Source organism: Ambystoma mexicanum, chromosome 2q (assembly GCF_040938575.1).
Source record: "Ambystoma mexicanum isolate Mex_15411 chromosome 2q, UKY_AmexF1_1, whole genome shotgun sequence".
In the NCBI taxonomy this organism is placed as follows: Eukaryota; Metazoa; Chordata; class Amphibia; order Caudata; family Ambystomatidae; genus Ambystoma; species Ambystoma mexicanum.
This window is the reverse complement of record NC_090924.1, coordinates 151566020-151581504: the sequence shown is the minus strand read 5'-3', so window position 1 is coordinate 151581504 and position 15485 is coordinate 151566020. Positions and strand designations below refer to the sequence as shown.

General features: G+C 50.4%; 1 protein-coding gene across 11 annotated transcripts in view; it reads right to left on the bottom strand.

Moving 5' to 3' along the window:
- OBSCN (obscurin, cytoskeletal calmodulin and titin-interacting RhoGEF) overlaps window positions 1-15485 on the bottom strand; it is a 3169051-nt gene that overhangs the window by 835167 nt on the left and 2318399 nt on the right. For all 11 annotated transcript variants that reach the window (XM_069647058.1, XM_069647065.1, XM_069647061.1 and 8 more), the window contains one exon: window positions 14108-14359. In XM_069647058.1, coding sequence (XP_069503159.1) covers window positions 14108-14359 — 252 coding nt within the window. The remainder of the gene's footprint in view (window positions 1-14107; window positions 14360-15485) is intronic.

The following is a 15485-nucleotide window of genomic DNA, read 5'->3' as shown; positions in this document are numbered from 1 at the left end:
TGCCCCACCGTCGGAAGAGGCGGTCCACTAGATCCTGTCCTAGTTCCCACTCGTGGCACGAGCGCAGCTCTCTGCAGAGCGAGTCGGCGATGGTGTTTTTTATTCCTGCCAGATGAAACAGCACCAGAAACATCCCTTGGGCGACGGCCCAATGCCACAGATCCTGCGCCTCCTTGGACAGGGCTGGGGATCTGGTACCGCCCTGCTTCCCGATGTAGAACATGGTGGTGGTGTTGTCGGTGAAGATCCTCACCACCTTGCCCTTGAGGGACGGAAGAAAGGACCTGAGGGCCCAAAACACTGCACGGAGTTCCAGGACGTTGATATGGAGGGACTTCTCCGTCGGAAGCCAAAGGCCCCTGGCGTGCAGATTTTCAGTGTGCGCTCCCCACCCTTCCAGGGAGGCATCCGTGGTCACTGTCTTCTGGTGGCCCGGGGTCTGGAAGTCCATGCCCGCCGTCAGATGCGCGCGGGTGCCCCACCACCGGATCGCTCGTCGGAAGCTCTCGTCGAGTGTGATCCTGTCCTCGGAGCTGCCCGTCGTCTGGATGTAGCGAGCGTCCAGGAACTCCTGTAACGGGCGCATCCGAAGCCTGCACAGGCGGATGAGATAAATGCAAGAAGACATCATTCCGAGGAGGGACTTGATGGACCTCACCCTGGCCGCGTCCGCAACCAGCATCCGCTGCACCTTGCCCACGATGGCCCTCGTCCTTTCCTCCGACGGAGAGGCCAGAAGCGCCACTGTGTCGAGTTTCGCTCCCAGAAACAGTGCGTCTTGCGCGGGCACCAGGTGGGACTTAGCGTAGTTTATGGAGAATCCCAGGTCCGTGAGTAGTTGGACGGTCCTCGCCGTGTGCTCCGCGGTGAGCTCCTTTGTCTTTGCTCGGATGAGCCAGTCGTCCAGGTAGGGGTAAACGTTGATCCCCTCCAGGCGCAGCCGCGCCGCCACCGGTGCGAGGCACTTGGTGAACACCCTGGGTGCCGACCTCAATCCGAAGGGAAGGGCTCTGAACTGGTAGTGACGCCCTTGGACCACGAATCTGAGAAACTTTCGGTGTCCCTTTAGGATGGGGATATGGAAGTAGGCATCCTCCAAATCCAACGACGACAGGAAATCGCCCTCCTCCAGCTGGCCCAGGACGTGCTGAAGGGTGACCATCCGGAACTTCTGTGCCTTGATGAATTTGTTCAGTCGTCGTAGGTCCAGGATGGGACGCCATCCTCCTGTCTTCTTCTTCACGAGGAAGTATCTTGAGTAAACTCCGGAGCCTCGAAGCCTCTTTGGGATGAGCTCGATGGCGCCTTTCTTGAGCATCGCCTTTACCTCCAAGAGAAGTTGAGGGACGTGATGTTCCTTCCTGGCCACAGGGGGAACGCGCGGGCACTTCTTCAGAAACTCGAGCGCGTGGCCCTGGCCCAGGGCGTCCAGCACCCAACGGTCGGTGGAGATGGACTCCCACACGCTGACGAAGTTCGCCAGCCGGCTTCCCACCGGGATGCTTCGGTGCGGGCCCGACCCCACAGCCGGTTCAGTCCTGCTTCGACGTGGCTTTGCCGCCTTGTCCTCCCTGGTGACGACGGCAGGGTCCGCCCGACTTGCCTCGTCCCCTGTAGGCTTCCTGTGACGACGAACGGGCTGCTTGACGGTAGGTGGAATATCCGCCGCCGGAACCTTTGGAGGCACCCTGCTTGCCTCCGGCGCTCCGAAAGGGCGGCCGTCGTTGCTGGAGAACACCAAGAGCCCGGGCCGTCTCCGTGTCCGTCTTGATGGCTTGTAGGGAATCGTCCACTGTTTTCCCAAACAGGTTGCTCCCGTCGAATGGCATGTCCAAAACTCTGGTCTGCACGTCCTGCCGGAAGTCCGTTGCCTTGAGCCATCCACGCCGTCTAAGGCACACGCCGTTGCCCAACTGGCGAAAACCAGTGTCAGCGATGTCCGTCGCTATCGTAATGGCGTGGTCCGACGCCACTTCTCCTTCCTGCAAGATCTCTAAGGCCTCAGCCCTCTTGTCATCCGGTAGGAAGTCCAGCAGGGGGGCGATCTTGTACCACAACTCCCTGTCGTAGCGGGCTACGATGGCTAAGGCGTTTGCAGCCTTATTCGGCGTCGCTGCCGATGAGATGACTCTTTGTCCCATCGTGTCCAATTTCTTTCCCTCGCCGTCCGGTGGGGAGGTCGACGTAGAGGCCGAAGCCCCCCCCGCTTTCTTCCTGGCCGCCGCGGAGACGACCGAGTCCGGGGTCGGCTGTGCCCGAAGGCACAAGGGGGCCGCGTCCGGGACCTGGTACTTCTTCTCGTACCGATCCCTTCTCGCAGGCGTTGTGGATGGGTTCTTGAGGAGGGCGAGACCCTCATCCCAGATATCGTCCAGTAGAGGTACAGCGAGGACCGTCTTCCTCTTGGTCTTGCGCCGTTGATAAAGGACACCTTCCTTCTTCTTCTCTTCCGGGCAGAGCTGGAAAAGCTCAGATGCCCTGGCGATCATGGCATGAAACGATCCAATCTCGTCGGGCGGGGAGGCCCGGGGAGGAGGTGACGATGGAAGATCCTCGTCGTAAACCTCGTCGTCTGTACCCGTCGCGGCCGTGTCCGTCCCCGTATCATCCCCATGGGTCGTGGACGGGGAGGAGGGCTGAGCAGTGCGTGATGGTTGAAAAGGAGGTGGAGGATGAATCCTTCTTCTCTTAGGAGGAGGGATCCCAGAAGGGCCTGGCTCCGGGTCCCCGTCGGGAGCGGTTCCTCCGCTGGTGGTAACGGCAATCTCGTCCTTATCTCCGAGCATAAGGACTGTATAGCCAACAAAATGGCCGCCGAGTTGTCTTGTGGCACTGGTTGAGGGGATTCCCACGGGCGGTCAGGAGCCTCATCGGCACCCTCGACGTTCTCGTCGTCTCCTACTTCGGGATCCCTCCCGACGGGCTGGTCTTCTTCCACGCCAATGCCATGGCTTAAGACTTCGATCAGCTCCTCTTCAGAGGTTGAGGCCGAATCCACGATGACCTCCTGCCCCCCCTTTTTCTTCTCCGTCAGAGGTTTCACGGGGGTCCTGTCGATGGGCTTGAAAGAGGACTCCCTCCGCGGTGGCAGGGAGACTCTGAGCCCCGAAGTCACCTCTACTGGTGTAGCCTCCACAGGCTGAGCCAGGGCCGCCGCGACTGTCTCGATAGAGGCCTTGGCAGGGTGGATCAAGGCTTTCACCACCTTAGGTGCGCTCACCGCCTTCTCCTTGGGGGGAGGGTCACCGCCTCGCTCCCCCTCCGATGGGGCCTTCGAGCTCGACCGGGGTCTCTCCAGGAGCTTCGCCGGGTGCTCGGCCTTCCTCTTACCCGAGCCAGAGCGTTGGCTCGTGGTTGATGGCGCCAGGGAGGATGCGCCCTGCCTGGCAGCCGTAGAGCCCGACCGTTCGGCGCTCCCGGTGCCAGCGGACTCGCGGTGCTTGGCCTTCTGTTGGACCCCCGTCGCCGGGGCGCCCTCAAAGGTCTTAGAAGACCGCTAGGACTTCTTCTTCTTCTTCTCGCCTGACGGGCTTTTACCTTCCAGCCAGTTGGCGAGAGGCAGATGGCGGTCCTTCATGGTCCGCTCCGACATATTGCCGCAAAACGCACAGTCCTTCTCCACGTGCGTCTTGTCCTCATGCAGGCAGTAGAGGCAAAGGGAGTGTTCGTCCTCCTTAAAGACATTCTGAAGCTGGCATCCAGGGCAGACCCTGAACAGCTTTCCGGGCGTCGAGCTTCCCTTCTCCTGGGCCATGGTCGAGATGGGCCTGAGAAACTTCTGGAGTCCTCCAAAAGCATGGCTCGACGAAATCTTCACCCTTGAGGGGCGTAGAGGAATGCGACACGGGTCCCCGTTGATCGGAAAAAGAAACGGTGGAGCTTAAGGCTCTTTTGACCGAAAAAAAGAGAGAATTTTCCTATGAAAAAGCGCAAAAACGTACTACAGCTCGAGAGCAATAGCACAAGGATCCCAACACATGAACGTGCGGTAAAAATCTGAAGATGGCTGCCAGAGGCGGGGCTTAGGGAGATGGCAGTCATTGGCTGTGGTCAGTATGACGCAGAGATCAGTGATTGGTTACTACTACGAAAGACAGATCAGAAATGAAACTGATACTGATTTTTCTTTACCGAGGATTCCCAGCCTGACGACGGGGAATATTCATGAGCATGTGAATCCATGCCAGACCCCATGCTGGAGAACATCTGTGACTTCACCAGGGGTAAGGACCCCATCAACCCCCCCACCCCCACTTTTCCTCATGAGTATCACAATCTGCCTGAAAATGCACAGGGCAGATATAAGCTCTGCCCTAGACTTATCTTCAAAATCTATTTCTCTCACTCCACAATCACTCTGGAGAGCCTCTAAACTCATCCTGGTCAATTTACCATTTGCAATAGTTTCAATTGTTTGTAATGCAGTTATCAGTATACACTGCTAAAACTCTGAATCAATAAAGAAGGGTACCACCAGTGTAAAGACTGGAGGTGGTGTCTGTACTTCGGGGAGAGAATTTTCCTATGAAAAAGCGCAAAAACGTACTACAGCCCGAGAGCAATAGCACAAGGATCCCAACACATGAACGTGCGGTAAAAATCTGAAGATGGCTGCCAGAGGCGGGGCTTAGGGAGATGGCAGTCATTGGCTGTGGTCAGTATGACGCAGAGATCAGTGATTGGTTACTACTACGAAAGACAGATCAGAAACGAAACTGATACTGATTTTTCTTTACCAAGGATTCCCAGCCTGACGACGGGGAATATTCATGAGCATGTGAATCCATGCCAGACCCCATGCTGGAGAACATCTATGACTTCACCAGGGGTAAGGACCCCATCAACCCCCCCCCCACCCCCACTTTTCCTCATGAGTATGACAATCTGCCTGAAAATGCACAGGGCAGATATAAGCTCTGCCCTAGACTTATCTTCAAAATCTATTTCTCTCACTCCACAATCACTCTGGAGAGCCTCTAAACTCATCCTGGTCAATTTACCATTTGCAATAGTTTCAATTGTTTGTAATGCAGTTATCAGTATACACTGCTAAAACTCTGAATCAATAAAGAAGGGTACCACCAGTGTAAAGACTGGAGGTGGTGTCTGTACTTCGGGGAGAGAATTTTCCTATGAAAAAGCGCAAAAACGTACTACAGCCCGAGAGCAATAGCACAAGGATCCCAACACATGAACGTGCGGTAAAAATCTGAAGATGGCTGCCAGAGGCGGGGCTTAGGGAGATGGCAGTCATTGGCTGTGGTCAGTATGACGCAGAGATCAGTGATTGGTTACTACTACGAAAGACAGATCAGAAACGAAACTGATACTGATTTTTCTTTACCAAGGATTCCCAGCCTGACGACGGGGAATATTCATGAGCATGTGAATCCATGCCAGACCCCATGCTGGAGAACATCTGTGACTTCACCAGGGGTAAGGACCCCATCAACCCCCCCCCCCCCCACCCCCACTTTTCCTCATGAGTATCACAATCTGCCTGAAAATGCACAGGGCAGATATAAGCTCTGCCCTAGACTTATCTTCAAAATCTATTTCTCTCACTCCACAATCACTCTGGAGAGCCTCTAAACTCATCCTGGTCAATTTACCATTTGCAATAGTTTCAATTGTTTGTAATGCAGTTATCAGTATACACTGCTAAAACTCTGAATCAATAAAGAAGGGTACCACCAGTGTAAAGACTGGAGGTGGTGTCTGTACTTCGGGGAGAGAATTTTCCTATGAAAAAGCGCAAAAACGTACTACAGCTCGAGAGCAATAGCACAAGGATCCCAACACATGAACGTGCGGTAAAAATCTGAAGATGGCTGCCAGAGGCGGGGCTTAGGGAGATGGCAGTCATTGGCTGTGGTCAGTATGACGCAGAGATCAGTGATTGGTTACTACTACGAAAGACAGATCAGAAACGAAACTGATACTGATTTTTCTTTACTGAGGATTCCCAGCCTGACGACGGGGAATATTCATGAGCATGTGAATCCATGCCAGACCCCATGCTGGAGAACATCTGTGACTTCACCAGGGGTAAGGACCCCATCAACCCCCCCACCCCCACTTTTCCTCATGAGTATCACAATCTGCCTGAAAATGCACAGGGCAGATATAAGCTCTGCCCTAGACTTATCTTCAAAATCTATTTCTCTCACTCCACAATCACTCTTGAGAGCCTCTAAACTCATCCTGGTCAATTTACCATTTGCAATAGTTTCAATTGTTTGTAATGCAGTTATCAGTATACACTGCTAAAACTCTGAATCAATAAAGAAGGGTACCACCAGTGTAAAGACTGGAGGTGGTGTCTGTACTTCTGCCCTCTATATGCAAGGATAAAGCACAGAACACCCCAGCCAAGGCTGTCAATTTGGTAGCAATGGACGAGCAGCCAGGCTTAAGCTTTCAGGAGGTGATGCAGGCTGGTCTTAAGTACAGTGTTTCCCCTAAGCCCCCACAAAGGAATATCCACACACTATGTTAGGTGATAACACAGCTTCTTTATATCAAATAAGGTTCAGTAATATATATATATACATTTAAATAATAACACTTTGTACTTGGAAATACTTATTGAAAGATTGACAGATATATACACTCTATGTGGTACCTCTATGTGGTACCACGCAATACTTCAATTCAGTAATAGATGCACCAACTGCAGACAGTTTTAAATAGGCTTGTGAATTCTTAAGTGAGTTGTAACAGCATAGATTTGGAAAGAAAGGCAGGTTAGTTATGAACAGTGGCAGAATGCTTTTGTAGACTAGATACATAATTATGTGTGAGGATCCCCTCAAATAGTTATCCTGTAATGGAAAGGTTAGGGAGTAACTTATCTTGTCTTTTAGAGCCCAGTCCAATAATGTTCAATCACTTTGTACCTTCATTTAAAAGGTTCTACCACCTCCAAAGTACCTGAGAGACCACAAGAGAACTGGATTCAACACCAATCTGGTACCCCAGGGGAACTATTGAGGCTTGAAGATGTTCCTCCCTGTCACAGTGCCTTTGGTGCCTTGGCAGGCAAAGTGGCAACGTTTCTCAGTTTCACTCGACGATTCCCTCCGAGGATGCACCCCCCTTGAAAGAAGGAGCCACTGGGATGCTGAGTCCACAAGAAAAATGTTACCAAAGACTTTCTGAAGTGCAACAGTTTTACTTGACACAGTGCTCTCCTTTGGTCGGCGATTTCTCCGACTGTAGAAGTCATGTGAAGATGAACTTGCTATGGGCTCCTTAAAGGCTTGGCAGATGAGAGTAAGATCCCTGGGACCCTTCGATGACTTCGGGCAGCGATGGTGCATAGGTCAGTTTTCAGGTCGGTTTTTGGATTTGTGCGGTTGTCCGACTTTCGTTTCTTCGGTGCTTTAGCCGCAACACGGATCTCTGGCCGACTTCTGGCAACCTGGACTCAACCACTGGAGTTGGCATCGAACCTTAACCATGTCTGGACCCTCGGGATGTCTCTGTTAGCTTCTGGTGGCAGGAAACCCACCAGCGGACCTTCCTCTGCACACAGCGACTCTGGACTCTCTCCAGCAGGAAAAAGTGGTCAGTGATGATGGCAAGGATGTCCTTTGAAATGTTATTTTGCAGTTTGGAACTTTTGCAGCTCTGCATGTCCAGCAGCACTGTGCCAGGGTACCCCCTCTTCTGGGCGGTAGACTGCAGCGGCTTCCAGCAGTCACGAAACGCATATCCGAACTCTGGGTGACACCAATGGACTTCTCTGACTACAGATGTCCAGGCACTCTTCAGGATTTATGAAGGCCCTTTCTCCGGAGTTGACCGAAACATGTGCCTAGGGTTGCTGTTGGTACACTTGTTCAGAGGAGAATTGCCTAGCATTTCGGTGCTGGACTGCCCCAGGGCAGGACAAAGACTGATATGTTTTGGATAGTTATCCTCTGTGAAAGATAGTGAGCTAAACAATCTGGGTAAGGCTCTCGTAACTGGGACTAATGTCCGGCAGAGGGATTACCAGGACCCCCTTTGTTTTTTGCATGATTTAAGTAAGTTTGGGTCTCACCGTAAGTTACTAGGGGAATCCAGACATGTAACCCTTGCTCACTATTCCCAGAGAGGCACAGCTCCACCGTACTGATGAGGTCCAACCAGACCGAAACACGTCTCTGGGGTTGCTGTTGGTACTCTTGTTCAGAGGAGAATTGCCTAGCATTTCAGATCTGGACTGCCCCAGGGCAGGACAAAGACTGATATGTTTTGGATATTCCTCCTCTGTGAAAGATGGTGAGCTAAAGAATCTGGGTAAGGCTCTCGTGACCAGCACTAATGTCCGGAAGAGGGACTCCCAGGACCCCCTTTGGTTTTTTTCCCCTACCCATGGGTGAAATAATGGTATCCCATGGGTGTTGTTCACCAAAAGATAAAATGAAGAGCTGCACTGCCAGAGGTCCAGGCTGAAAACATAAGGAAAACCCACACAGAGAATTGATAGGACAAGGAGGCCCTGTCCCTCCATTAGGCATTTCCAGCATCACAGCACTTCGGTCTGCTTTCGGATGTAGAACATGGTGGTGGTGTTGTCCGTAAAGATCCTCACCACCTTCCCCTTGAGCGACAGCAGGAAAGACTCGAGGCCCCTGTAGGAAGGCATGGTATCACAAGTATGACACTGACACAAAAGGTACAATTTGTAAAACCTTTATTCAATTCTCTGGGTTTGGAAAAACTCCTACTTTGCCGTATAGCTAGGTTGGGAGTAGTCTCTACCATCAAATAATAAAGAAAACACAGTCCTAGTCAGTCTCTGTCAAATCAAAATGGCCTATACTTACAAAACGTAATGCCTGCCTTATCTCTTATGCAAAAAGTGTAAAGGAAAATCAGTGTTAGAATATAAAGAATCAAAGTGGCTGAGTCAGCTCTCCTCCCCACGTTGGACAGCACGTAGTAAGGCTGCCCCAGTAGACAGAATGACACACTCTGGCTCAGGTTCTCAAAACAAAGTAGTTCAAAAAGTGGATTGAGGCCAGCCTGGCCTTCCACGTTAAAGTCACTTTTCCAGCGTTCCAAAAGTTCTTTCACTGTTCAACAAAAAGGGTTCACAGTTCAACCAAATGTTCACGTAGGTCTCGCTCGATCGGGCTCGGACCTCTCAAAGTAAAAGTTCACGTAGATCTCCCTCTGTCGGGCTTGGACCCTCACTCACAGCAGGTGTAGGGGTTCCCTTCCACAAGCTTTATTCACATTCATTAGGGGTTCCCTTCCCCTAACTTATCACACTTCTGGTCTCCCTCAGTCGGGCTCAGACCTTTTCCTGATGTCGAAGACTTTCTAATGTGCGAGGCTTTTACTATAGACCTCTGCAGGACCACTTCGACTTTCCCTTCAGCTAGCACTCTTGTGTTATTTGCCCCAGTGTTTACTGGTCTTTGTAGTTCAATATCATAAGCAAAAGAGTTCAATATTCACTCTCCATGTCCCCTCTTGCCGGGGTCAATCTTGATCATCACGCTTTTAAAGTTCATTCAGCCTGTTCCTTTATAACAAAAACATTTCACCTTTCGCAGAGACTTTCGAGAGGGCTACTTCCTTTCGCCGGAACACTGCGTTATGCTGTATCAATTATCAGTAATTTTAAAGTTCACCACAGGTCCGCCTTTCTTCGCCTCTCATCCACACGCGTGCAGCCTTCAATTGTAAGACATATTGTTACCACTTCAATCTTTCCTTAACACACAGCATTCTTTCATCTTACTTTTCAACTCACCGGCTGTGTACATTTATCTCTTGTCTTTTCCATTTCAATTCACGAGTCAAGGGTAATACCACAGGCTTGACATCGCCTCCCTAACTCTGTCATTCACCCGCTAGGGTCACGGGTGCCTTTGAAACACAATGCAGTCTTCTTAGCTGGGATTTGGCTTTCTCCACATATCTCTTACGGTTCTTTGGAGGCAACAACCTCCTGCAGGGAACTCCTGAGTTTCTTTACCCTTGATTCTCGTCCTTCTATCCGTCGTTCTGCTCCAGTAGGTTCGCCTTCGCCACAGAGGTTCTGCTGCTTCTCGTGTTCCATCTTGCTCAGAGTGTGTCTCTATGTTCCGCCTTTTATCCGTGTGGGGAGAGCTAATGGGTTATCAGATGTATGTGATTAAAGTCAAGTGCCTAACTTTGCCTGACCCAAATAGCCGGACCTGTCCAATGAGATTTGTAAGGGTTAGCCTTGTTACTATCAGTCGCTCTCTTCCTCGGCCCAGCATTTATGTAGGAAAGGGGGTGGTTGTGACATCATAGAATCCTATGAAATAGGAGGGATCATGGGTACGGGAAAGAGGGGAATACCGCATTTCACCATCGGTCGTCTCACCACAACACCCCGAAGACCCCACACCCAGGTGATCCTCCCGCACTGGTCCACCGGCAGGGTTTGCATCCAAAGGCGATGGCCGTGTCCAGGCCACCTGAGAGAGAGATCCCTGAGCACTAGTAGGTGAGACACCCTTTGGTTTCTCACAGACCAGAAGACCACCCAAATTTCCAGGACGATGATGTGAAGGTTCTTTCCTTCTGGGAGCCAGAGGACCTTGGCATGCAACTGTCTGGTGTGGGCTCCCCAACCTTCCAGGGAAGCATCTGTGGTAACTGTCTCCTGGTACGGAGGGACTTGGAACTGAGCCCCTTGTGTGAGGTGAGGGTGCACGCCCCACCACTGGATCGCTTGTCAGAACTCCTCATTGAGGGTGATTTTGTCCATCCGGGATCCTGAGACTTGCAGCCACATCGCATCCAGAAACTCCTGGAGAGGCCTCATCTGTAGTCTGCAAAGGCAGACAAGGTTGATGCAAGACGACATCACACCCGGCAGCGACTTGACGGCCCACACTGTAGCCGACTGCGCTGACGACAGGCGCTGCACCTTCCCCAAGATGACCAGCACCCTCTCTTCCGAAGGAGATACGAGACAAGTTTCTGTGTTGAGTCAAGCACCAAGAAACAGAGCGATATTTAATGGAAAATCCCATATCCATCAGTAGATGCACGATCCTCATTGTGTGTTGGCCTGCCAGTGCGTCAGAGCAGGATCAGACGAGCTAATTGTCCAGATAAGGGTAGATGGGGATGCCCTTGAGACGAAGATGCGCCGCCACTGGAACCAGGCATTTTGTAAAAACCCTTGGGGCCGATTTCAGTCCAAATGGGAGCGCCTTCAACAGATAGTGTCGTCCCTGGATCATGAACCGCAGGAACTTGCAGTGCTTCCCATGGATAGGGACATAGAAGTAAGTATCCTCCAGATCCAACGACGCCAGGAAATCGCCTTCCCCCAGCTGGCAAAGCATATGCTGCAACGTGAACATCCTAAACTTCTGGGACTTCAAGTACTTGTTGAGGCGTGGCAGGTCCAGGATTGGCCTCTACCCTCTTGTCTTCTTTCGGACAGAAAGTATCTGGAGTACGCTCCTGCAGCCCAGAGGTGTTCAGGGATGGGCTGTAATGCCCCCTTATTTATCATGGCGTGGACCTCCTGCAGCAGCTACACCACGTGTTGTTCTTGTCGAGCCACAGGGGGAATATGAGCACACCTGCATTGGAACTCCAAGGTGTTCCCCTGTTTGAGAGCATCCAGCACCCATCTGTCAGTGGTGATGGTCTTCCACGCGCTGACAAACCTTGCCAGCTGGCCCCCCACAGCATTGTCAGAATGTTCAAAGACATGTCCCTTAGCGGAGGCGTGGAAGGAGCGGGCGGTGGAGGTTCCGAACTGATACGCCTCCACTGGTGAGGGAGGGGGAACAGGGCTCATCCCATGGGGACCCACTTACAGACACAGGTCCATGACCCCCTTTGTGGTCTGAATAATAATTGGCAGATTATCGTCCCCATCATCGGAGCTCGTATAAATCTGCACCAGTTTCTCTCTTCCTAGGGTCAGTAGGAGCTTTACCCTTTCTCTTCTCTGGAGACTTCTGGGGTCAGTAGGAGCTTTACCCTTTCTCTTCTCTGGAGACTTCTGGGGTGGAGCGGTCAGGGGAGAAATCCCCATTCCAGGCGTCTTTGTTGGCGCTGCGGCAGCTGCCTCATGCCGTGGTGGTAGGGACATTGGAGGAGTGGCCGCCACTAAGACCATGACACCGCCTTCGTGGCCAGCCCCCCTTCGATGAAGTAGTGATCGTCAACGAGGTCGTCGACGGGGTGGTAGTAGGAGCCTTCGTCTATGTGGTTGTGGTCTTCAATGATTAAGTTGTTCTAGCTGGTTCAGCTGCCGATGATAATGGTGTCGGAGAGGGGGGCAGCGAAGGCCCACCTTTAGATCTTTCCTTTGTCGTCTTGGTCCACAATGGTAAGTGAAGTTCAAAGGAGTCAAGGACGGTCTCTTGAGGGAGCCCCCCTCACAGGCTTGCCGTAGACATCCTTGGTGATGGCGACCTTGTCCTCCCCAAGCTGGGACCTGCAGCTGCGGCAAACCGAGCAGGATTGACGTCGTGTAGCTTGGCCTTTTTTTGGACCCTTGAAGATGGGGCGTCCTCAAAGTACCTCGACCTCTTTTCTGAGGGAGTTTGCTCGTAGGACCGGTCCGCCCTGCGGGAAGCATGACCATGCCCGGAAGCAGAGTCAGAGGCCTTGCCCAATTTGAGCCACGCTGCCAGCCTGCTGTAGCAAGCCTACTTTGTTTTCTTTGAAAACCCACGGCAGATCTCGCATCCCTCCTCATCATGGTCTGGATTCAGGCAATACAGACATTTATGGTGTCAATCTTCGACGTGCACATTCACACAGAGTTTGAAGAGGCACCTCTTCTCCTCAGCCATGGTGGAAAGGCACGATAGAGACCCAAGCCCGGGCCTTCTCAAAACTCGATGGAACATCTGAAATATATTATGATTTTTGCCAACAGTGGGTCCCCGCTGCCAGTAATCGACCTCCGGTCGAACGATGAGACAAAAATCGGTCAAAAACTTTCCAAAATTTGCAGAAAAACCTGAAATATGAAAAGTATAGCTCAGACAGCAAGAAGAGGAGTCCCAACACTGAAGCGTGCAGTAAAAATCTGAATATGGCCACCAGCGGTGGAGTTTAGGCAAACGACTGTCATTGGATGGTGGAAGTATGACCCAGAGTAGTGATTGGTTTAGAGGAGAAATGCAGTTTTCAAGCTAAAGTGCAACTGTTTTCTTTTTACCGAGGATTCCCAGCCTGACAACGGGGAATATTCATGAACATGTGAATCCACGGCAGACCTCATGCTGGAGAATGTATGCATATAGGTGGCGCTTATGCACTGCCAAAACTAAAAACACAACAAAGGTAAAGGTCAAATTGTGCCGCAAAGCAGAGTAAATACAAGAAAATGCAACACAACACTTTAGTATCTGCCAAAAATCTACGTCTGGAATGTTCTACCTATCACTAGTACCACAAGGTAAATCTGCTTCGGAGTCATCCCCCACAGCGTTCATAACTCTCACATGATTCATAATCTAGCATGTGACTTCTCTCTTATATTTTAGGTACTGATCTATCAGAAAAGTCAAAACAAAGGTATAAATACAGAGGAGGTTTTTAATTAGAAATAAAGCAGTTAGGAAAAATGTACCTAGATTTTGTACGGAGAGAGAATGTGGTACAAGTTTGCATCACTTCTTCCAACTCTTGAAATATAATCATGGCGTACATTTGGAAAATGGGTGGCTGTTCAATGGTTTGGTCATTGGTCTATGCTCTACTGCATGTGCTCTCATCACAGCTTACTATCATAGGCACTGGCTATCACATGATTGATTAGAGATGTTGGGATTTCTCAGAATTACGTAAAAATCTTTTGCTGACTGTTAATATGCACTTTGCCCTCAGCAATAATAGAATTCAGGATATTCTGTGCACTGCTTGTTTTGCAGTTTTGTATTGGCAAATGGCTCTTTTTACAGAAGATTAGGAAATATTTCTCCAAGATATAGATTAGCACAGCCCTAATGCAATGTAAGTATATGAACCATTACCTTCTGTAGCGTATTCTTAGTAATGGAACACAAGATGGTTCACACTATATTTTTCCATGATTAACAATAGCAAATAAATATTGTATTCTTTCTCTATTATTCCCAAAAACGTAGTTCAGACCTACCAAAATTTGAAGCAATTGGTGTTTGAGTGTTGGCATCACGATAGTTTTCCAGGGACTTGGTCCCTGTAGGTGAATACCCCAAATCTGGTGGATTCAGAATGTTGCAGCCTGTTCCTTTCTTCTCCTGTGGTAGTGTCAAGCTTCCTGCGGCGGGATCTATCAGTTTTTGCAGGGCTGTCCTGATCTCCTGATCTGCACGCTCAAGTGAGGCCCGGATAGAGTACTCTAGCTCCGACTGAATTGAAATATCCCCTACAGAGAAGAGAAGAGAACAAGAAATATGAAGTTTCTCTCTTAAGGTGGAAATTAAGAAAGTGAAAAAAAAATGTATTTTGAAATGCTCTGCACGTTGTACTGATGTTTTTGGGAGAATCAATATATTTTCAGCTCCAATTAATGTAGGTTATAGGGGCTGATTCACAAAGAACTTATCCGTAGTAACTCTGACTTACCTTGACTCAACCTTCCACAGCATTAGCTCCACCTGTGCCCCAGCAAGCACACTGCCCCGCTGGGCCGAAAACTCTCATATCTCTCCCCCAATTGATGTGCCCGGCACTCAACCCACTTCTCAGCATTATTAATACCCCCCTCACCGAAGGGTCATTCCCAGACACCTTCAAGAATGGTCTCATGCAACCTCTTTTGAAAAACCCACCCTAGATCCAGGCACCATGGCCAACTACAGCCCCATTATGAACCTGTTTACTGTCAAAATCTTGACAAAGGTATTTGGTACACAACTACTCGCTAGAATCGCACACCTACACATCTAAACGACTATCAGTCAGGGGTCCGTCCCAAGTGCAGAATCGAGGCAGCATCCATCCAGATGGTGGAGGATGTCTTCCAAATCATGCCTCCTCATCCTCCATAACCCCTCACCTGCATTCACCACCATTGACCGCCACATCCTCCTCTCCCTCCTTGCTAACAAGATGGGGGTTCTCTGGCACTGTACTGAATTGTTTTCCCTCCTACCTCTCAGGCACACACTAGCCTTTCCACTTGAAGATGTTGCATTGTAAATGACTCCCAGTCTCCTATGGTGTCGCCAAATGCTTCATCCTTTCACAAATCCTTTTCTACCTTTCGATGGAGCCTCTGTGCACACTCCTCATAGATCCTGATATAGCCATCCACCAATACGCAAATGATACTCTGTTGTTCATAATAGTAAAAAGCCCACAGGACATCAGTGGTCTCTGTATTTACCTAGCCATCATCCAGTCCTGAATGTTGACTGCCTCCCTCAAACTTAAACCCTCTATCAGGAAATTGATGGTCATCGTTCTCCCCACTAAACAACAAGTTGTCCAACAATGGCTCAATGATATGCACCTAAAAGGATTTGATCCACAACTCTGAGATTCAGTAA